General features: G+C 36.1%; 2 protein-coding genes across 3 annotated transcripts; one reads left to right on the top strand and one right to left on the bottom strand.

Moving 5' to 3' along the window:
* Window positions 1-1,637: 1,637 nt before the first annotated feature.
* On the top strand, window positions 1,638-18,981 carry LOC590080 (metal-response element-binding transcription factor 2). 2 transcript variants are annotated; one of them, XM_011671739.2, is made up of 15 exons: window positions 1,638-1,919; window positions 2,952-3,386; window positions 4,272-4,455; window positions 5,109-5,212; window positions 6,489-6,519; window positions 7,142-7,182; window positions 7,891-7,967; window positions 8,354-8,406; window positions 9,344-9,386; window positions 10,378-10,446; window positions 11,063-11,186; window positions 12,264-12,331; window positions 13,987-14,160; window positions 15,179-15,293; window positions 15,930-18,981. In XM_011671739.2, exons 2-15 carry the CDS (start codon window positions 2,955-2,957, stop codon window positions 16,539-16,541), a joined length of 2,127 nt encoding a protein of 708 aa, XP_011670041.1. In that variant the 5' UTR covers window positions 1,638-1,919; window positions 2,952-2,954; the 3' UTR covers window positions 16,542-18,981. The 2 variants fall into 2 exon arrangements, with proteins under 2 accessions (XP_011670041.1, XP_011670040.1); XM_011671738.2 differs by having other exon boundaries at window positions 13,966-14,160.
* Window positions 18,982-19,742: 761 nt separating this feature from the next.
* Window positions 19,743-23,712, bottom strand: LOC105441025 (transmembrane protein 141). Its single transcript, XM_011671742.2, has 4 exons — window positions 23,331-23,712; window positions 22,783-22,849; window positions 22,124-22,213; window positions 19,743-21,394 (listed from the first exon to the last, which is right to left on the bottom strand). The coding sequence occupies exons 1-4, from the start codon at window positions 23,373-23,375 to the stop codon at window positions 21,144-21,146; spliced, it is 453 nt and encodes a 150-aa protein (XP_011670044.1). The 5' UTR covers window positions 23,376-23,712; the 3' UTR covers window positions 19,743-21,143.
* Window positions 23,713-23,760: the final 48 nt, after the last annotated feature.

Raw genomic sequence — 23,760 nt, 5'->3', positions numbered from 1 at the left:
TCTGTTAAATTGCTATTCTTAAAAACCTGGTATTGCTAATACAATTTTTGGTTGCCCATTTGTTCAGGCTTTGCCAATAATTATGTGAGGCGTTATTACCTCCCCCTGCTAATATTTCCATCAAACTTCTATGTTAATATTGTTTTTTTGTGTAGAGTATCCTTTCTGTATATTGACCGACAAATTGCTTTTGCCTCTTTCTTACGTCAGTTTGTTGACGAGTGATGGTTTTTACTCTTACTTTTCTAAACACTTCTTCATTTTTTTTTCTTTTCTTGTCATGATATATTTACAATCTTTCCAAAGAACCTGGGACCAGTTTCTTGAAACCGTCAGTTCATGGGCGTTCCAGAGAGAAGTCTATAACACAGATTTTCAAAGGGATGTCCAAGGAAATGTTAGACTCATGACAAACTCGAGAAAGGGACCCCAGGTCCCTGGCGCCTCTGACCATATATAATTTCTTGCACTACCATGTGATGCTTTTCTTCTTCTTCTTCTTCTTCTTCTTCTTCTTCTTCTTCTTCTTCTTCTTCTCCTTCTTTTTCTTCTCCTCCTTCTCCTTCTCATCCTTCTTCTTCTTCTTCTTCATTCTCTTCTTCTTCTTCTTCTTCTTCTTCTTCTTCTTCTTCTCCTTCTTTTTCTTCTTCTTCTCCTCCTCCTTCTCCTCATCCTTCTTCTTCCTCTTCTCCTTCTCCTTCTCCTTCTTCTTCTTCTTCTTCTTCTTCTTCTTCTTCTTCTCCTCCTTCTCAGCCTCTTTCTCCTTCTTCTTCCTCTTCTCCTCCTCCTTCTTCTTCTTCTTCTTCTTTTTTTCTTCTTCTTCTTCTTCTTCTTCTCCTTCTTCTTGATCTCCTCCTGCTGCTTTTTAAGTTATTCAATATTTTGAGGTACAAATAATTCATTTTCAGAAAGATTAAAGCCCCACTGTCCTACTTGTAGCTACTTGCTCCCTCTATATAGAAAAATTCCCCAATCGGTGCCTGTTGGTCCCCCATGATCCTCTATTTCTTATGTTATTTGAGAGCTGAGTTGATGAGATAGCCACCTGTCAGTGACCTCGCAGTGTGGTCTAATCCTTCCTAGCCACACTAGTGTTGATTAGCTTTAAAAGAGTGAGAGGCAGTAAATAATGGATTCGGAGCATGTAAAATATAGGCAATTCCGTCAGGGGGGGGGGGGGGGTGCCGATTTCTTGCCCGAATAAAACCCTTCCATATATTCTCTGCCTTTTTTTTACCGGTTGCCCTACAGAATTAGTGATGATTTCAAAATTCGCGGTGTGGGAGGGGGGGGGGGGTGCAATCCAGTCATCCTGTCATCTAATGATTGAGAGACTAGAAAATATGATGCTTATATAGAGGAAAAGAGGATAGAGCGGAATGATCGAGAGAGCAGAGAGAGCTAAGAAAGATGTAGGAGGGAGAGAGAAAGAGAAATAGAGAAAATCCGAAAAAGTTAGATATAATATTCTTCTTATTATACTTTAATAAAGATTCTCTTAAAGACACATTGTTAAAATTTCTGTCTACTTTTCGTTTATCCCATTTCCACAATTTTCTTTCAAGTTTGTATAATTAAGCTTCTATAAACGCTAAACTAGGTCGTCCCAGAAAAAAAATTAGACGCATACCGGAAGTAGTGTTAGTTCACATCATTCATCATAGGTTTTCGCGGGAAACGTACGCAGGTTCTGCAAAATCCACACACACATTGTACACAAACACATGAATTCGCATGTGGGGCAATGGGATTGAATTGAATGGAGTCCAATTGAATTTTGGTACGCTTTTGTGAGATGTGAATGTCGTCATGTCTAAGCTGTCAAATGACTAGGAATTGCTGTATTTACTTCCACAGTGCTCTGAACATTATAGCTATCATAATTACTAGAAGCGAGGACACATTGTGATAAAAAGTTGGTGAGTTAGCTAAATCATGGTCACTCTTTTCAATGAATGACAGGGGGAGTCCCACGTGTGTAATTTCATGTTGGTAAAACCATGTTTGACTTTGAGATTTGAACATTCTTCAATTTGGAAGATGTGCCATTTAATTTCTAGTTGATTGAAGTAACAGTATCTGTACCATATTGTTACTAATGTAATATGAATTTTACATCTAAGTTAGAGTCTATGAAATTGTTATTGTCATTCACATTTGATTTGTAATTTTGTAGTTTTGTAATTTCAACTTTCAGTATTTTAAAGTTTTGAAATTTCGATCTAAAGTAGAGACTAGAGTACTAGACTACATAAAAGTAGAAAGAGCATGAAAAGAAAAGTGGGGTAACTTATATTATTTATACTTTTAATTTTTAAAGAAAGTCTCACAAAGGCAAAGCGAAGGATCATCAGTAGATCTATCAGTGCTGACGAAAAATGTACAGACATAAAATTACAGGTTTTTATCCTTGGTACTTGGTTGGGTAATCCCTTTGGCAGCTCACTCAGGAAGCTATACTGGGATGGTAGGTGAGGCGAGTAACTACAAGGATTGCCATGAATTGCTGGAATGGTGTGTGGACAAAGCACTTGTCAATTTACAGTAAAATATGTTAAGTCCAGTGCAAGTAAAAACCAAGCTAGTAAGATTATACGATGTGAGAACCAACAGGGGACTGCATCATACTGATGGAGGGTAGAGCAGCCTCCTTGAAGTTGGTTATTCCTTGAGCCTGGCAGATGGTTCCAGATCCTTATTGTTCTTGGGTAGGCCTAGGAGGAGAACTTGAAGGATTTGATTTGAATTTGAAGTAAACCAACTTCAGTTCTCTTAATTTAGATCCCTAACTTTAGAACTCTAGATCTAGATTAAATAACAGAATTCCATTTTGTCAGACTTTATAATTTATCATTTTAATAAAATTGAACAAGGCATTTATTAATAAAAATTAGAGAAAGAAAATTGTTAAAAACATGAAACTTTACTTTTCATTTTGACCTATTTTGTAGGATATGGCATCATCAACTCAAGTCAGTTCGGATCTTGCAAGCTGCTCTTATCAGCTCTCTCCAAACAACAAACCTTCTAAAAGCACATCCAACCAATCAGATGAGACCACAGACAGGCCCAAGCCCCAATCATCCCCCAAGAGGCCAATCAGGGATGCAGTTGCTGCTGCGAAACTCAACAGCGCTCTTCTCCCTGCCAAAGTGACAAGAATAGGTGCTTCACCGAAAAGGTTGAAAAAGGAAGGCTCGTGGAGAGGGGACGAGAGCGCAACCAAGAAACAGAGTCCAACTAAGAGTGATGCAAGTGAGGACCAGGACCAGAGTCCTAATACCAGTTCCAGTGGAGAGACTTTCAAGGACGCGGAATACTCAGAGGGTCTAGATGTGCTTGCCCGTTGGAGTGATGGTCTCTTTTATCTTGGAACTGTAAAAGAGGTAATGTACCATGGTCATCAGTACTTAGGTAGGAAAGGGTAGGAAAGGGGTAGAGGCATGTTAAACTTTTTGCTTCTTAACACTGTCATTTATTAATCTGTTTCTTACAACTGAAATCTGATAAGACCCATGCCTGCTGGTCATCTTAACAACAAAATCAATCAATTTGAAGTGTGATGTAATGATTAGGAGAACTTTAAATCAAAATTTAATGTTGATAAGTTTGTTTATATTGTGATGGAATATAGAATACTTATTAAACACAATCCATCGTGGGTATCTGTGCATGGAGGCTATTTCATACACATGAACAAGACCACTTGTCTATAAAGACACCATTTTTGTTTTCTATGAGCAGTTTCTCATTGAAAGGTGTATCACAGGATTCCGTACGAAGACAAAGACCACTTTCTTGGTCTTCCTTGGGTTGTCTTTATATACAAGTCTCATTGTACTTGGAAGACCTAATACATGTAGGTGATACTAGTATTTTCTTTCTTTTTTGTGTGTAAAATGATCATTTCTGGTCTTCTTTATTTCCTCATAATAATAAATACATCAGACATCTTCACATTTTCAGCCTTTGGCTCCATTTCTGGAGGGATATACATGGTTTTCTACATGAGATATTTTCTTCTAGCTGTAAATGGTAATTCAGTAGATTAAAAAGAACATGCATAAGTTTCTGTTTTGTTCTTTTCCTTTAAAATTCTTTTCCAACAAAGATTTGTAAATAGTGAACAGTGCATAATTCAAAATAATATTGACATCTATTTCCTTCTCTTAATTAAATTCAATACCAAACAAAAGAAGACATGGTTTTAAATTATACTTGTATGATCTAATGGTTCACTCACACATCGACTGTTTCTTCTCCCACCAAAGGTTGAACAGGAACACGAGCGCTGCATGGTGTCTTTTGAAGATGAATCTGAGTTCTGGGTGCTCTACAAAGATCTGCAGAAGGCCCACAATCAGAACGAAGACCAGGACATCACATGCTTTGTGTGCAATGATGGCATGTCGGATTTCCCCAACGAGATCGTCATCTGTGACAGATGTGGTCGAGGTAAGGCCCTACTTATTTAACGAAATTACTTACCCAATATGTTCCAAACAGAACCCTCAGATCTTCCCGAAAGTCTCTCCTCACCATTTCACAAATAAATACTAAATTTTACTGGTCTCGCTCTTTTCAGGTTGCATCGGCCGAAATTTGGAATAAACTACCAGAAAATCTAAACTGTGGTACTGTTGACAACTTTAAGGCGCGTCTTAACACAATTCTTTTCAAAAATACTTTCCAATGTTAACAAGAGGAAGTACGCTAAGCATATCTCACTCTTCTTACGTTACTCTATCCACCTTTCCTTCTTACTCTTTCTGACAGCGCAAATAGATATATTGTCATATGCGCTATATAAGTACGGTATATTATTTATATTTCTTATTTAGGAATGATAGTGACAAAATGTCAGATTGTTCTTCGGTTTATTGAAGTTACTCTGAGGTCCACTGCCATACAGTTTCCTGAACCATTTTAGAGTATTGAATGATGATTTCTGCCTTTTAAATTTGTAATCTCATATTGATGGGGTGATTACTTGATTAGTCTCCTTCATTTTTCGCTGTAATAAAAAAAAATATATGATGTGGAGAAGTGTGAGAGAGATTTTCTCATGCCTTTTTTCATATTTTTTCTCTTTTTCTATTTGTCTATAGGCTACCATCAACAGTGTCATAGTCCATCTATAGAGGGCTCTATTCTGCAGAATGAAGACGAGCCTTGGCACTGCAGACCGTGTGTTTTTGTCAACTCAGTTAAGGTGACTTTGAGTGTTTTAATAATTTTGGCCCATTACACAATACACCAGTTTACGGTTATGGGCGCCATTTTAATTTACAAGTAAACAAATCAAATGACCTCTAGAGGTCAGTGGTTTATGCGTAAATTAAGATTGCGCCCATGCAAGTTATGATGACATCACTGCCTGCGCGCTGCGTTGTGCGTGCACATCATCATTTGCATGGGCGCAATCTTAATTTACGCATAAACCACTGACCTCTAGAGGTCATTTGGTTTGTTTACTCATAAATTAAAATGGCGCCCATGTCTGCGCATGCTCACTGTTGTAACCGTAAACTAGTGTATTGTTATTCTGGACAATTATGTTGATAACGATAGTGATACTCATTTTGTGCACCCCGTTTCACATACAAATGTATGCATTTAAGTCTCTCTCGAGCACTTTTGTTGAAAGAGTCATCTTAATTTACATCTGTTGCTATTTTCTGCACTCAATGAATGGAAAGGATTAAACCCTACAAGGGTCCTGTTGCATAAAACGTACCATTGATGGCAATTTTGCAGTTAATGGTAAATTCTGTGGAAACCTTGATTTAAAGATGAAGTTGAGTTCTGGTCATGCGATTGCATTGTGAAAGAAACGGAGTTGAATCGACCAGAAAAGGTTGATCATCTAGCATATAAGAATTTGTGTGTATTGCAAGGTTCTGGAATCATCAAAATGATAAGAAATTTGGCCAAGTCATGGTAAAGTTACAAACACTGTACACAGAAAGACGTATATGGGACTACACGAACACGTGGCGTAAAAAACCTACCCCCGAGTTTTACGAGTTACATGACATATTTAGAATATAAAGGCATTTGAAGAGCCATGCTTTTCAGGGAACATGTCTCATCTGATGTTCTTCCACACTTGCATAATAAGAATGATAACGCTCACAAATTATTTTTCACCTCTTCCCAGAACTCAACCTTCTCTTTAATGTTGCCATGGTAGTTAGTATTGATGGCAAGGTTACCATCAGTGGTTATTTTGTGCAATGGGGCCCTGGTACCTGTTTACCCTACCCAGTTTACTGAAAGACAGCCGATAAAATATCTTGTCAAAACTTTAAGTTGTATTCAAATAAATGTAATGACAAGCACATTTTGCAGATCCAGTTGGTTCAATTGTGTTTCAGTCTTACTTTTAATTGAGTAAAGCATATGTCTTGTATTACATACTTGTCATAAATTTATTTCATAAGGCCTAAAAATGTATTCATGTTTTTGTTGATCTTTTTATTGCTTAGGTTGGAGGTGCTTTGAAGAAAGGACCAGCAGGTAAGAAATCTGTGGAGTTTCACAAAGTCTTTTTTCAATGACAAAATGATAAAAACCAGTGACAAATCTGCTGATAACCAATCAGAAGCAAGGATTTCAGTAGCTCATAACAAAAACTGTCATTTGTCACTGATGACAAGTTTTGTGAAATGCCCCCCCCCCCCCTCCCGGAGTTTCCTTCTATCCATACCTCTCACTCATTAGAACACATCTACAGATTATATGCACCATAATGATTCATCTACTGGAAGAAGGAGGAGCCATAAAGTTCAGAAGTTGCGATTTTTTAATGGTTTCAGTCAGACTCGCAAAATACCTAGCAAATATGACACACTGCTGACTATAGAAAAAAAACGGGGGGGGGGGGGGAAATTTTTTAAATAAATAAATGTAAGAGTAAAGAAATGAAAGAGGGTAAAAATAGGATTTGGGGTTATTTTTTCCTCAAATCTGCATCATATAGAACAAAATTAGTTATAAGATAGTTGTAATCATGAAGAACCTTAGACCTGTAAGCTCCTTTTCATTTCTGATATTCTTGTAAAGCATGTTTTTATCTAGCCAATCAATTTTAGTGGCACAATGTGTAACTCATTCTTCTTTTCTTGTGCTGCCCTCACAGCCAAAGTGTTCCAAGAATTCAAGAAAACGCTTCCATACAAAGTAAGTATTTTTCGTTGAAATTACCATCACAGCCCTCCATTTAATGCTATTTGAAACTTGAATTACTAACTTAAAATGTCATTACTATTAACTTTCATCCTAGAAATTGAAAAAGATATGATGTCTTTAGTAAAATTTCTAATACCATATTTAGTAGCTTGTATGCTATACTATGTCAAATTTTTGATTTAATGATATTTTAAACTTGAATTACTTATCTAAAATGTCTTTCTATTTTTCTTAAGCGCTTAGAGACATATTTTGTGATAAGCGCTATACAAATGTTGTTAATTATTATTATTATTAATACTATAAACTTTCATCCTAGAAATTGAAAAAGCTATGATGTCTTTAGTACAATTTCTAATACCATATTTAGTAGCTTGTATGTAATACTATGTCAGATTTGTGATTTGTTTTTGTTACTTTATTTTGAATTTTAATTTCTTTACCCTTGTCCTCAAATTTCAGAGCTCATTAAAGCATGTCTGCACTAGTTTGGCCCAGGGGGATTAGACCTCCCTGCATGGTCACCGACAGGTGGTTATCTCATCAAATCACCTCTCAATTAACATTAAGAAAGGGGGATCATGGGGGACCTACGGGTACCGATTAGGCATTGTTTGCTATATAGAGGGTGCAAGTAGTGCAGACAGGCTTTAGTTAAAGCTCATATTTTCCATTACATTTATCTATTTTTCTTGACAGATTGAGACCATTCATTGGGATGCTGGTCACAAGACTAACACAGAGCAGTATTATTGTTACTGTGGTGGGCCAGGAGAGTAAGTGTTACTTCTGATTTGGTTTAGATATTTCAAAGATTCTGAAAATTTTCAGACTTACTTGGTTTTCTTTTATTTGATTCATGAATCATAAAGTGTAAAAAACTGTCGTTCAAGAAATCATCAACCACTATGGTAAATGTAATGAAAATTTGAGAGAAAACTTTATCAATTTTTGGGGGACATTTGGTAAATAGTTTGAAAGTCATGAAGTTGTAACAGTTACCGGTAAATGGTGTAAATGGTGTAAATATTGATGTGTAAATTGTTTTTAAAGTGGAAATAAATTGAATCGAATTGAATTGAATTGAATATAGGTTAAATCAGAACTAAATTTATAATTTTTTTTCTTTTAATGATTTTATTTTTGTTATTTTTTTTTCCAGCTGGTATCTTAAGATGCTGCAATGCTGCCGTTGCAGACAATGGTTCCATGAAGGTAAATAAAATTCACTCAAAATAATAATCACATACATGGGGAGTATCATTATTAAGGTTCTTTGACACATGCAAAAGCTATTAAACTGCCAGTTACGATTCAGACACCTAGCGTGCTGAAGTTAGCTGCCCGTTTTGCGATCACTAAAAGATGCCATTTTGGCGATTACCCAGTCACGTTTGTCAGAGAAGTGGTGTGTTAGGTGAAACTGTCCGGTAAATACCTTATGGATGTATCAAAGAATTGATTTCACATGCTTTAAAACACCATCCTCATGAATTTGTTTAACATATAATTTTGGATGAAAGCAAAGACAAGAATGGATTATTTCAGGCTCAGCTCCCTCATGTCTATTTCTTGTTAGATTATTTCACAGTCATTACATTAATTTGTTGCCAGGACTCCTCACTAACATTTTCACATATTTTTTCTCAGGTGATCCAGACCATCCGGGTTTAAATTGTAAGGTCTCTGAGCAAGGGGAGCATGTTAATATTTTGAGTGTGATGTGGGGGGGGGGGGGGGGGTGGTCCATACAGAACACCCATGTATGCCAGGCATCCATTAGTGTCATTTCCTGGTTTCTGTCTAGCAAATACTTTTTAAAAGGAAAAGGAGGAATCATTATGTTGTTGATTGGAAAGCTCTTAGAATCAGATTTGGGGTTATGGAGAAGCAAACCTAATTTGATTGATTTATTTGCCTTTTTTTTCTTGAATAGTAGTGGAAAGAAGTAGTGCATAATATTAATACAAATTTTAATTTGTTATGCATTCAAGTGAGAAAAAAATAAAAAGGTAGACTTGAATTAATTGTTATTTTGAAGTGAATATCTGTTTTATAATAGAAAGACACTTCATCTTTTTTTGATTCACTTTCATTGAATCACTTCTGATGCTAGAAGCTAATGCAATCTTTTCTTCTTTGTTCCAATCAGCCTGTGTCCAATGTATAGAGATTCCAATGCTGTATGGCGATAGGTAAGATGAAATCCCTAGAACTTTTACTTTTCATTTTATAGTATAAAACCAGTTCCATTAGTTTGTTATAAAGGAAAGGTGTTCAAAGAAATATCATAATGCTTTTCTCTGCTTTCTTTACTGTAGAATTTGTCTGTCTGTTTAAAAAACAACTTTTTGTACTGCTGTGGGTCATTTATATTGCTTTTATGATTTCATTTTGCATTCAAGTCCAAATCATACCATTTGATAATTGTTAGTTATTACTAAATATATTGTGTACTTTTAAATGACTTACCATCAGTTATTGAGTGAACTTTTATTATTTTCAATTTATCCTTTTCAAATATTTTAAAGAAAATTGGAGCAAGAATCTTGCTCTACTATTATTCAAAAGTAAATCATGTGATGAAAGATAGTTCACCAATCATTGATGGGAGAAGAAAAGTTTGTTGCACTGTGTAGATAGTAGTACTATCTACACAGTGCAACGCAATTTCACTGAAGATAGAAGTACTATCTACATAGTGCAACGCACTTTAATTGTATACGCTGCGTATTGCTCTCCTCTTTAAGCGCTTTTAGTGTTAGAACGCAAACTTTGGTCACGCGCGAACTATATGGTCACACCACCATACTGCATGCACTGTACGTATCATACACCGTTTGCTAGCTGTTAATTGATGACTTGTTGCTCTAAAATGACGGAAGAAGTGAAATGTTTCTGATGTGGAATATAAAGCGAATAATCACCTATTGGTTTCAGACGATGGCAAACTATCACTTCCTCAGCGATCTGAATGTATACGCTATCTTTTCTCAGCTTCGCTTCAGAAATATAGCTACATCCAGATCGCCTCGGAAGTGATAGTTTGTCCCATCACCTTCACCAACGGTAGTTATTTGCTTTATGCATTTGTACATTTGCATATAAACAATCTAATAACAATTATAAGAATCATTAAAATGCGACATCTGTTTAACGATTTTGATTTATTTTCTTCTTTTTTAGGTTCTATATATTTGTATGTTCTGTGTGCAATCAAGGTCCAGAGTACCTCAAAAGACTTCCTCTAAAGTGGTAAGATTTCACACTTTAATTTGTTTTAATTTTATGCTGGAGTTTTCTAATGGATGTGATTCACTGATGATGTTGTTTGATAATAATGATTTTTAAAAAATGAAAAATTACAATGTTCAATTTTTATATAGCGCATACCGGTATTACATAATTTTCTCTAAGCGCTTAGATACACAAGAGAGAGAGAGAAGAGGAAAGACATGAAAATATTGAGCTTTCACCATTCATCACTTACAATTATGAAATCAATTGCAAAATTCAAATGTTTACTTTAGGATTTATGACTGGCATGATCAAAAAAGTTTTGTTTTTAAGTCGGATTTAAAATGATAAAGTGAACAATTAACATTATTCAATTTACAAGCCTCTACCTTACGAAAGCAAGTTACAATTGGGTCTCTCCTCCTGTTATAACTGATGAGGAAGTGTAAAGTGTATCGTTACATTTAGGGGTTTCCCCCTACTCCTTTATGAAGATTTTGGTGGTTAGTTGGGAAAGGGAGACTCCACCCACATATTTGTCTACATGGAAATGATTTCTTTTCAGCACAAACCATATTCAATTTGTGTTTTCGTCGAGAATTACTGATTTTTTTGTTTTGTTTGTTTTGTTCAGGGGGGACCTTGCCCAACTGGTGCTATACAATCTCACTCTGCTACACAAGAAGAAATACTATGATTTTGAAGAGGAGATTTTACCCAATCTGACGCAGAATTGGAACAACTACCAAGTACCTCATGTAAGTACAATTTCATATTTTTCCCAAGAAAATGAGCATCAGGGCTAGTGTTCAATTCAAAACTTATGTTAGAAATAAGAGTATTTGACTTGTTTTTCAGGTTAGATGAAATACTTAGCCAACTTTGGTAATCAGTTGAAGCTATTGCTTAAAGATAAACTTGAGTTCTGGTAAAAAAATAAAATGAATTCTCACAGAATTTAACGAAACTTACACTGAATGTTCAAGATTACAAATAAATGTCATGTGCCAAACAATTTTGGAAGAAAATGTATACTGGCTGAGTAATGAGCATAGAAAGATAAGGAAATCAGGGTAGTACTAGCCCCGACACCATGTGTGTTGTCCCATATACATCTATCTGTGTAAGTGATTGTTACTTTACCAAGACTGCCAAATTTATGATGATTTTGATGACTCTAGAACCTTGCATTACACACCATTACTTACATGCTATATGATCAACTTTTCTGATCCATTCCACACCTTTTCTTTCATAATGCAATCGCATTACCAGTACTCAAGTTTATCTTTAAGTTTAAGACAGCTTCCTAGCGTTTCTAGCTAATCCCTATTATATAGTTGGCTTTAAATATACTTAAGTAAAATACCTTGATGAGATTTGAAAAACAGGAACTGATTAATTCAAGTATTGAATTACATACAGGCCCATAGCTGAAATGTTATAACTTCTAGTTTGTTTCTCTGAAAGAATCACATGACCTCAAAGGTACAGATATTGTATGTTAAGAGCCACAGGAGTATTTGATCTCATTCAAAAGGTTATAGTTTTGTCTTGGCTCTCGGCAGACAATATATTTCTTGGCTTTTCATGAGCACAAAGAGCAAGAATTCCAGCATAGTTGGAATTTTGTTGATACTTTTTTAAATCGACTTTTTCAAGCTGATAATTTTGTTACTGCATTTATTTGATACTAACTGATACAATTTATTTTCTATCCGCATTTCTATTACAGTAATATGAAGTGGATGGTGAAGATCAATATTTTTACTTTTAAGAGACATCTTATTCCTTCAGCCTTCAAAAACCTTTGTGTCTTCCTCCCTTAATTTCAGCTATCTGAAACAACTCGGTCGGAGAAACAAGAAAGAATGCTAAATGCACTTCAAAGCTCTAAGATGAGGTAAGTGATTAATAGTTTCTGTCCATGTCTCAGCATTATTTGCATGAGAATTTTGTATCCTTCCATGTAATTGAATGGCCCAGGGTACCAATGGTCATGGAAAACCTGGAACGTCACAGAACAAAGAATGCTTCTGGAAAGTCATGGGAAAAAATGGCCTAAAGTCGTGGGAAAAAATGGCCAAAAGTCGTGGAAAGTCATGAAAATTGGAAAAAGGAGGGAGAGCATCACAAACATGAATGATATATATCCCTGTATGGTATTTGTACACCCCTTGGATACTGCAACCCTTATCTAGTCATGGAAAAAGGGCAAAATGGGTCGTGGAAACTCAACCCTGATGGCCTTAATGTGGAATACCCTGATCACCTATTAGTAAAACGTGTTTAGGTTAGGATTAGGGTCAGGGTCAGGGTCAGGGTCAGGGTCAGGTCAGGTTCAGTGTTTGAGATACTTGTGTGAAGGGGGCATTCCGCAATTGATCTGTAAAATATGACACATTTTATACAATCTAATCATAACATGTGCATCAACACAAATGCTTTAAAATTTCAAGTTCATTTTTTGTTGAGATATTGGATGTCACTTTCCTAATGTACTTCTGAAAAATGTAATTGACTTGTTTTGAAATTGGGTGATGAACCCATTTCATCATCACTCATTCAGATTCTGTGGAAAGAATGATAGGACTCTGTCCCGAAAAGCAGCAGAGTATACTGTGTATGTCGTGTTGGATATTCTTGTTCATCAAACAATATCTTCTGAATTCATTTTTGCAGTTATTAAGTTTGTATTTACTGAATTAATCATAATCTTTTTATGTTGCAGTCATTCAAGTTTGTACAAGCATTCATTTGATTTATTTGTGTTTATTAACTTGTGATAATAATCCAAGTTTTAGAATTTAATTTTTACCCAGGTCTAGCCTTCTTTTACGTTCTTTTGTGGCCAGAAGGTGTTTTGACTGTTGTTTTTGTTCTTTGAGGTTTGTATCTTCTGTTTAGAGCCAGAAGGATATTAAAGTTTATTGCCCCTCTGGCTCCAAAAGAACGGTACAGGGCAACTAATATTTGAATTTGGTTCTTTTGCTTTGGACTGTTGTAAGAAAGAGAATTTAATCTGTGTTGGAATTATGGTAATTCAGGTTTGGTTTCAACAGTGCAGTGAAATGACCTTTGCTTGACCTCATCTGTTTTTATATGTTAATGACAAAGCAGCTTAACTTTGTCCTCCTTCAGGGATAGTTTCAGCATTGGAGTACAGTGACCTTTGTTTGACCTCATCTGTTTTTATCTGTTTATGACAAAGCAACTTTACTTTGTCCTCCAGATTTGGTTTCAGCATTGAAGTACAGTGACCTTTGTTTGACCTTTGATTGACCTCATCTGTTTTTATCTGTTTATGACAAAGCAGCTCCATTTTGACCTCCTTCAGGTTTGGTTTCAGCATTGAAGTAAAGTGACCTTTGTTTGACCTTTGTTTGACCTTTAATTGACCTCATCTGTTTTTATGTGTAAATGATAAAGCAACTGTACTTTGTTCTCCTTCAGGTTCGGTTTCAGCATTGAAGTAAAGTGACCTTTGTTTGACCTTTGATTGACCTCATCTGTTTTTATCTGTTTATGACAAAGCAGCTCTACCTTGTCCTCCTTCAGGTTTGTTTGCGGCAAGGAAGTGAAGAAGAAAAAGAACCTGTGGGGGTTACGAGTCCGCACCCCTCCGGTCTCGCCCACCATCGTCTTGCCTGCCATTGGTCAGATCACCGATGATGTCATGAATGACATGAAGATGACGGGGACAAAGGTCGTGACCTTCCAGCCTGTACAGAGGTATGTAACCCCACCCTTCATGTGTAGTTCTAGGAACCATACATCAATCATTGATTGGCTTGCATTTCCTTCCTACATGAGGGATGTAGTCTCAAATCTTGATTCTGAGGGCAAGTCTAATGTATTTTGAAATCAAAATTGACATAAAAGTATTTAGTATACATTCACAAATTTGTTTTTTCATTGGTTATAAATGTAAATATAAATTTACAGAAAGAAATTATCATATAAGTACAGATATGATTGACATTTATAATACAAAATACAAAATGGAATCAGAATATAAAGTGGGTGAGAAAGATGATAATTGTATTTTTTACGATGAGGATGCAGGCAGAGCAAGAGAGTGGAAGAGGACAAAAGGTAGGCAGAAGAAGTTGGTAGAGTAGAGAAGAAAAAATAAGAACAGAGAATAAGCCAAGAATAATACATGGTGCATACAATTTTTGTTGAGCTGCTGTACTGACATAATGAGGATAATTCAATATTTCATGTTCAATCAGGCAAAGTTAACGTCGGATCGCAGATGATAATCAGAAAGAGGAGTACATATTGTAAACAAACATTACAAGCATTCTCAAAGGTTCTAGATGAGAGGAAAGGAAGCATCAAGGATTCATGGATGCAAATAATCAAATAAATTTTTTCCAAGGCGTCACATCAATTAGAAGTGTATAACATTGACATTACATCTTGTTTTGATCCTCCCCCTCCTCTCTCTTTATCTCCCTCTTTCTCTCTCTCTTTCTTTCCTTTTCTCTCCCTCCCTCCCTCCCCTCTCTTTCTCTCTTTCTCTCCCTCTTTCTCTCTCTCCCTCTCTCTCTCTCTCTCTCTCTTGCTCTCTCTCTCTCTCTTGCTCTCTCTCTCTCTCTCTCTCTTGCTCTCTCTCTCTCTCTCTCTCTCTTGCTCTCTCTCTCTCTCTCTCTCTCTCTCTCTTGCTCGCTCTCTCTCTTGCTCTCTCTCTCTCTCTCTCCCTCTCTCTCTCTCCTCCCCCTTTCTCTCTCTCTCTCTTCTTTAGTTTGTCTCCTGTTCCTCTGGAGAGGAGAAGAAGGAAGCAGAAAGGTCTCACTCCTGAAGAGATCATGGCCAACTCCAAGAAAGCTCGTAAACTCCTGCTCCAGGCGACCAGCAGTGTGAGTGAAAACTTATTTGAAATAGTCAGATTAGATCATTTTTATTTGATTTTTCACCAATATCATGCGTTATTCTAGACTTCCATTCAATTTTAACATGATTTTATTTTATTCCTTAACATAATACCACTCTAGTGGATTTTGTTTGATATAGATGAATTTTTATCATTACTGTATAAGCCAATATTTTTGCATAAAGATATTATCATTGATGACAGGGAATAGACATTTTTGCAAGAATTATCACTGTGTACTTGCAATATATGTTGCATTTGCTTTGTCAACTAATTTTTTATAACAGCTTATACAGTGGATGAAGAGTTCTCATGTGTTTCTGATGAGCTTTTAACAGCTTTTCTATAGGTTCCTGCACATTTCACAGTTTATACTTTTCTTGTCTGGGTTTCCTTTAAATGATATTAGTAGACAAACAAAAGTGATGATATGTAACTTTGTAGTCTGATTAATTTGTCAATTACTATATTCATTTTTATTATGAATTATGAAACAATATGTCTTTTATGTATATTTTGTTATCTGTAATATATCTGCATGTGAAATGTGAAACCAGTAAACTCAACTCAAACTCAACTCAACTCAAACTCAACATTGTACAACTTCCTTTCTGCTGTACAGAAAACGGGCAGACCTCTTACAAGCCTGAACCAATCCTACAGAGGCTATGGAGGTGGCATGTGTACATCCAGTACTGGACTCACAGTAGTGACAGGTGGCTGTTCCGTCCTTGACATGATACCCCCTCTGGAAATGGTTCCCCTCGGCAACAACGTTGTACCGTGTTCAATGACTCTCTCCTCGCGCACCAGCATCAGTAGCAACGGAAGCTCACAAAACGGCGCTGGACCTAGCAATGGCCCCATGAACCAATATGGCCGCCTCCTCTCGGAACAATCGATGGGCAAGAAGCGCAGGGGTAGGAAACGGAAACGCAGGCTCAGCTCTGAGGACCTTGACAATGAAACCAGTAATGGTAGCCAAACACCTGAAGAAGTCAAAGACACAACAGACTTGGAAATCAAGTTGAAAAATCAGCAGAGTCCGAGCAAGACAAGAGTGAATGGCATCACGGAAGCGGCGTCCCCGATCGGGATCCTGCAGTCGGTAACGTCCTACTTCGGTGCGGAAGGACGCATCGCATGCGGAGAAGGCCACAAGGTGCTTGGGAAGCGTGTCTGCGCGGACGGCAAGGTGCAGTATTTGATTCAGTGGGAAGGGAGCTCACCTTAAACTATGGACCTACTCCCATCAGAAAGAGAGAGAGGGCTGCATCTTGAAGAAATCCGCTCTTCGATTCCGCCGATGATGGAAGGCAGAACTGCGAATGAGTCGAGGCATATATCTCATTATCTGTTTCACCTCTTTTCGTACAACAATAACATTCTTGTACTGTCTGTGGAAATACTGCAGTTGAAAAAAGAGCAGGGGGTGTTTCACAAAACTTGTCATCGGTGACATTAGACAGTTTTTGTTATAAGCTACTAAAATCCTTGCTTCTGATCGGTTATCAGTAGATTTGTCACTGATTTTTGTCATTTGTCATTGAAAAAATACTTTGTGAAACGATCCCAGGTCCCTGTGATGGAAGTGCGTGTTGAACTCTTGAAAATGGCCTTACTATTAGGCATCAAAGAGGGAGAACGCGTCGTTCTAAATAAAATGCAGGTGGTTGCTGAATGGGTTATTGATGGGTACACAGGGCTTCCATGTAAGTTGTATAAAAAGATCTGCTAGATAGTGCTGTAAGGGATCGATAGAGGAATTCCAAGGTCATCTGCTGATGTTGCATTACTCACTAGCTGCTTGATATTGCAATGCTGATAAAAAGATGGTGTTGGGATTTAGATGTAGCGCTTGTGGCTAAAGACAATGGAAAGATTATTTTCAACAACTTGTTGAAATTTTCAACGCTTTGAGTTGGTTCCCACATTGCATAACATAAGATACAGTGTCCTTATAAATAATCTGTACTTTAATAACCAAGATGATCTCCGTAGTCACCGACTGCCGACTTTAACCCATAGTCTACTTGAACCTGATGATCCATGTATCAAGCCTTGGGGAATTACTTTGTCCAGTAGTCAATGGTTATGCAATTTTGAAAAGATATCGATACCGCTGCTTCATAAGACCAGAGTGCTTTAATAGTGAGGTGGGGAAAATGTTTGTATGAATATCCAAGCTGATTTTTCTTTTAACACCTAACGTCAGGCATATATTACCACATAGACTAAAAACAAACCCTCTGAAAAGTATTACTCCATCTTGGACGTTGATGTATTGTCTGTAACCCGTTGCATGTCGGCTTTTCTGTTTTCTGACCTTAACCACTCAGACATTTCCAGATTCTTGTAGGGTTGTCGTCCATCCATAAATGTGCCAAAATACCTCTGAAGAAACATCTCTGTACCCTAAACTGTTTAAGTTTTTTTAATAAATATTTTACCATGATTTATTATAGAAGAATGGAACATTAGAAGCAGGTCATAGGTCGTGGGCAGTATTTTCTATATTTGTGTATATTTTTGGATACCATTATTACATTACATGCTTAATCATTTCTTTTTGTTCAATTTGTAGGATGATGTATCCACATGAAATGGTAATAAAACTAGATTTCAGGGTCATTAGGTCAAAGGTCGAGGTAGGTTACTGTCTAAAATCATTTGGTTATTGCTTTTTCACTTTACAAATTGTTTTTAAGTTGGCAAAATGAGGTTTTCTTGTGATATTTCATAATGCAACTCTTTCACTGAGGGCCAAAATAATAATACAATCATAAAGTTAAGGAAAAGACATATTATATCAATTCCACTCCTACAAGGCTTTTCTAAACACAAGTGCTGTGATTATGTTTACAACTTTACATGTTATTGTCAATTGTGATATGCAAGTAAATCACACCTTTGTTAATTTCATTTTCTTCTTTTTTTAAAGTGATGGCCTCTGTATCTTGTATTTACAGTTTCCTTCGACTTGTTCTTGATCATATTTGTTTTTTTACTTCTACATTTGCTTCAAACCTAAATTTGTCAGATATAGAGCATTGGGGCTTGGGCTGCAATAGGGTTTTACGTGAGGTTCAGCGATAGGGTCCTGTTTCATAAGACTTGTTATCAATAACAAGTAAACAATAACTGTTATAAGCTACTGAAATCATGGCATTTGATTGGCTGAGAGCAAATTTTGTCATTGAAATTTAGCGTTTGTTATTGATAACAAGTTCTATGAAACAGGGCCCAGGTGGTAGTGTTGGGTCATCGAATCATTGTCCCAGCCATGCTGTTGTAAATTGTATTGTGCTTATATGGAAGGGAGCTCAACATATTTCCTTCCTATGTTCAAAGGAAACATCTTTGAAAAATTGGTGTCTGCTTTTGACAAATGGCATGGACAGCGATGCATATTAAACGGAAAGTTTCAAGTGAAGTTTCAATAGAAAAGTGTTCTCGTGCATTATATTGATGAATCCCAAAAATAATATTGAATTTAAATATTCCAAGCTACAGTATTAAAGTAGGATTGTTTTAAAGATTGTCTTGTCGCAAAATTTGGTATCTGATTTTTTTTAATTTAAAATTTGAATTGCAATTTGTTTCAATTATTGAATCCCTGCAGTATTACTTGTGGAAAATTGATGAAAATAAATCTTCAAATCTTCAAACTTAAAGCAATTAGTTATAATCGTTGGTCTCTTAGCGTAAATGTTTTTGATGTTATTGTTAAAGATAAAGGTGAGTTCTGGTAATGCGATTGCATTGTAAAAGAAAAGGTGTGGAATGGATCAGAAAAAGTTGATCATATAGCATGTAAGTATTGGTGTGTACTGCAAGGTTCTGGAGTCATCAAAATCATCATAAATTTGGCCCAGTCTTGGAAAAGTAACAATCACTGTACATATAAAGATGTATATGGGACAACACAAATGGTGTCAGGGCTAGTACTACCTTGATTTCCTTATCTTTCTATGCTCATTACTCAGCCAGTATTCCAAAATTGTTTGGCACATGACATTTATTTGTAATCTTGAACATTCAGTGTAAGTTTTGTTAGATTCTGTGAGAATTCATTTTCTTTTTTTACCAGAACTCAAGTTTATCTTTAAGTCCAAACAACTCTAAGCACTTTTCCCTTAAGGGCTTATCTCAGCAACTTTGCAAAACAGGATTAATTATTGGTGCTGCATAGATACATGATACATCTTATATTGTATTGACATATAACATTAACGTTGCATGAATGATCTCATAAATCAAATTGACCATGACTGTTCTTTTTATGTTACCAGGTATTGGTTAATTATGCTAATTAATTGACATCAAATGTGTCATTTCACTTCACAGGATGAACCTCGTGTCCAAGCTGTTGGATGTTGTCAGAAACTTGTCAGACAAAATAGCTCGGACTTTCCCAGTACATGTTTTTTTTTAATTTTTTTTATTAAGTTCATTTATTACCGTACATCATGTTGTCCTTGTTTTTGTACTCGTTCTTATATTGTATTTTGATTTGATGAACAATCATGCGGCTTGTTCATCAATTGCAAAGATTACGTAAAGTTGAGTTTTAAGATGTAACTATTTTCAACTATTTTTCCTTTAAAGTTACTCAAGCGTAGGTATAAAGAGTGCAGCACACGAACGTACGCACAGGAGCGTAATACCCATTGGCTCAGTGTTATGTAGTGATCGGGAGTGATCGCCAAGTTGCCTACTTCCAGAATGACTATATACCCAAGCATGAACATCTTTAACAGTAACTCTTTCCTTCCTTGGCACTGCCGTCGTATGTGTTAGAAGATTCATGTTTTTATTATTATTTCTAGTCTGAGCTCCAAGTACTTTGAAGTATGCCACTGTGTTTATATACCAGATTAAATCATGTGTTTTACATTGTTTACTTTTTCAGAATGTTTCAACCATGAACAAATGTAAATGTTATAAAAAGTTCTGTACCACAAATAAAAAAAAGCACACTAAAACAACTTTGTTTTAATCTGTTGTTTTTGTTTAAATAGACATATCCTGTCATGAAGTATCAATCTTTGCTGGTGATGTTTTTCTACACTAGACTACTATAACATACAACAGCACACAAAGTTTATTCAGATAAAATCATATAATTTATTAAACATGATTCTCTGCCAGTACAAAGATTTCTCCATACCAGTTATATCTCCAAACAGCCTTCACAACTTTTTAATTATAGCTAGTATAAACTCTAAATCACACATTAAATCATTAATTTTCTAAGATCCACTTCAAAGAGCTTTCTCTGCCCAGTTTTCAGTGCATAGTTCAGGTTTGTAGGTGGCAGTTTCTTTTGCAGAAGTGGAGCAAAGTAGATTAAGGTTGGAGTAGAATGGGGGGGGGGGGGGTGAATTCCCATACATTGTTCTTGGACATATCTAGCAGATATTGGATATTCTTTCTCTCAGCTCTCTCTTAATATATATTTCACCACCCTCCCCTTCTCTCTACCCCTCCTTTTTCTCCCTTTTTTTACCTCTCATGATTTCTGTCATATAGTCTCTTTTTGCCTTTTGATATCTTCTAATGTCTCTGACATTACTATCTACATTCCAAGGAATTTGATTCCTAAGATATGTCCATCAACATCCCGTGTTGAAGTTGCCGGCCAGACAAGTTCATGGCTACACAGTAGAGGCCTGTTTCACAAGGCCTTTTTTCAATGACAAATGACAAATATCAGTGACAAATCTGCTGATAACCAATCAGAAGCAAGGATTTCAGTAGCTTATAACGAAAAATGTCATGTGTCACTTATGACAAGTTTTGTGAAACGCTCCCCAGTCCTCCAACTATCCAACATCTAGTCCATTGTATCTCCATATTTGGTCTTCATAGAAACAGAACCATCAACCTCGTCTTGACCTCCACGACTTGCTATTGCACTTGAGGTATTGCCCTGAGCTGGCGGCGTGGTGGGTTGCTCTGTGACTGTTCTGTGTGGTGTAACGACATCATCGTTGTAGCCCGCTGCTTGAGCCATTCTTACCCAGTTCTTCTGGCAGTCTCTGGATGCGATAGATGCTGCCAGGTAGCCAAATACAATAGCTCCACCTTAAAGATTTTTATTTTTTTTAATCATAATGACATTTGTACAATATTATACAACAATGATACTGGAATTAGCATTATACAATGTAGAGCAATCTTGGGTTTTGGTGATGAGGGGAAAATAAATTTCAATCATTTAAACCAAACTTACATGAATGTTCAATACTGCCAAAAGGTACTACAAAAAATATAATATCCCAGTAATGTCACTAATTTGTTAAACTAGCAAGCCATCTTGATTCCTGATCGCTTGATGAGTATTGCTAGAACATGTGGTTTCAGTGAATGTTATATCCAGCAAGTTTTGATGTTGGTCAATGTTATTGCTGATCAAAACCACTTTCATAGTTTCATTCATCACTCCTGATTGACATTTTAATGTTTAACCAGGGAATTAGCCATGGAAAATTTCAAACAAAGATGAACAGATTGAAAATTTTAATATTCATGTTCAGACATTTCAAACTATATAAAAGGAAATTAATCAAATTATCAATTGGTGTCATTGACATTTTCCATACATATTATGATAACCTTTTATTATTTGCAAGATATTATAGTCCTACGTCCTGTGATTTTGTGATATATATTCTATTCTATTAAGAATAATCAGGCTGAACTTTAATACAAAGTAGAGATTTTTTAGAAATAGATTTAAACAAAAAAATATTCAACATATAATATTTGATGCATATCCAATAGAGGACTTACAAATGTTTTAGACTACTTTACCTGCTATTGCTGAAACTGTGTGAGATGGGGTGAACCTAGCAGCATATCTTTGCCGAGCATAGATACTTGCTGTTAACCCTGCAGCTCCACCTAAAAAGAATTCCCCCAAAACGAAAACATGTAAATGATGCAATAAATAATTGAAAACAAATTTGAGATCGCATTATTAGTCACAAACATTACACTACACGTCTTGATATATGGTCATTTTAGTTTTTGTACGTCTCATAGTCATATAAAATTGTTTTATAGCTTGACCCTAAATGCATTCAACTATAGTTCTGTAGTTCTGGAGTTGAACAAAAATTAATATTTGGAGACAGCATCCACAATGAAATACTTTGTCATTTATTTTTTAACATCAAGACCCCAAGCCATTAAGTCTGACTGCACTCAAAAATTGGTCTTGAGATTAAAACTGATTTCAACAACACGGTTTCTGATATCTATTTAAATAGCTAATTTACACAAAAGAAGAGACTTTTCACAAATTAGTATTGAGCCTAGCTAACCATCTTTATTATCTGAGTAAAACCATTGACCATGTCAGTGAATCATGGAACTTAAAGTTAAACAGTTGAATCATCATTAGAATTAGACATTCAGATTTGTTAGCTTTTAATTTATTATTAAATATTAGCTCATATATATTTACTCACCTGCTACAAAACCAATGAAGCCTTTCAAAAATGCCTTTGATTGACATCGGGCATACTCTTGAACACCCTGTAAATTTTTGAACAAAAACAATTGCTTTATGAAAATATATCTCGGCTCTGCTCTGAGCTCTGATAACAAAAATAAAAAAATTAGGAGAATAAAAACAAATTATTTAGATCTATTAGGGTGGTCTAACAGATAAGATTCAAACTTCATTGTTCAGAACTTGGGTGAATTTCATTTTCGGAAATCTAGCAACATTCCTCTTGTTTACAGTTGACGAAAAATCACCGAAGGCTAAATGTTAACAAGTATTTAGGAAGGAGAATTATGTCAACATTCTAAGCTCAGCTCAGCTCAGGCTCAGGGCCAGTACCGGAAATCGCCCACAAAACTGTGCCGACACTGCCCCGTCTGCGCGCGCTGCGTAACGTCAGTTTCCCTTTCCCTTTCCACGATCGCATTATGCTGCATGCAGCTGCAGTAGAGTTAAAAACGGAATCATTTGGTGGTGAGGCTTCAAAGAACTCCAAAGACTTTTACTCACCGGATAAACGTCATCATCAAGGTCTGTGATACTCTGCAAAACCATGATTTTACCTCAGAAGCCGGCTGCTAAATTGTTCACATTACGCAATTTTGAATGAACTTATCACACATATTTTCGCAGATGTAAACAACAAATTATGTACGGTAGTGTCGAGTTGCACAGTTTATGTCTCAAAGAAAATACGAAAATGCTCCACATAATCTCACTTATGACAGGCCATCAAAGAAAAGCTTATATAGTTTTGAGCGAGAACAGTATACTCCGATTAAGAGACTATTGGAGTATTCGATGAAATCATGACTAAAGATTTAAAATTGAAAAAAGCTACTTTACTTGATGATTCTGAAATCAAGTTGTGTAACACACAATAAATGACGGTTTCTCGCCAAATTTGGCTTGCTTTTCTGATGACGTCATTGGTGATTCC

The sequence above is a fragment of the Strongylocentrotus purpuratus genome, unplaced genomic scaffold (genome assembly GCF_000002235.5).
Source record: "Strongylocentrotus purpuratus isolate Spur 01 unplaced genomic scaffold, Spur_5.0 spur5_contig_869, whole genome shotgun sequence".
NCBI lineage: Eukaryota > Metazoa > Echinodermata > Echinoidea > Camarodonta > Strongylocentrotidae > Strongylocentrotus > Strongylocentrotus purpuratus.
This window is presented reverse-complemented; position numbering and strand designations above follow the sequence as displayed.

Excerpts from the sequence above, each read along its gene's own strand:
- LOC105441025 (XM_011671742.2), bottom strand. The coding sequence starts at position 23,375 with ATGGTTTTGCAGAGTATCACAGACCTTGATGATGACGTTTATCCG. Across the intron at positions 22,850-23,330 it reads TTGATGATGACGTTTATCCG|GGTGTTCAAGAGTATGCCCG; the intron begins GTGAGTAAAAGT and ends AAAAATTTACAG. Across the intron at positions 22,214-22,782 it reads CTTCATTGGTTTTGTAGCAG|GTGGAGCTGCAGGGTTAACA; the intron begins GTGAGTAAATAT and ends AATTCTTTTTAG.
- LOC590080 (XM_011671738.2), top strand. The coding sequence starts at position 2,955 with ATGGCATCATCAACTCAAGTCAGTTCGGATCTTGCAAGCTGCTCTTAT. Across the intron at positions 4,456-5,108 it reads CTGTGACAGATGTGGTCGAG|GCTACCATCAACAGTGTCAT; the intron begins GTAAGGCCCTAC and ends ATTTGTCTATAG. Across the intron at positions 8,407-9,343 it reads CAGACAATGGTTCCATGAAG|CCTGTGTCCAATGTATAGAG; the intron begins GTAAATAAAATT and ends TGTTCCAATCAG.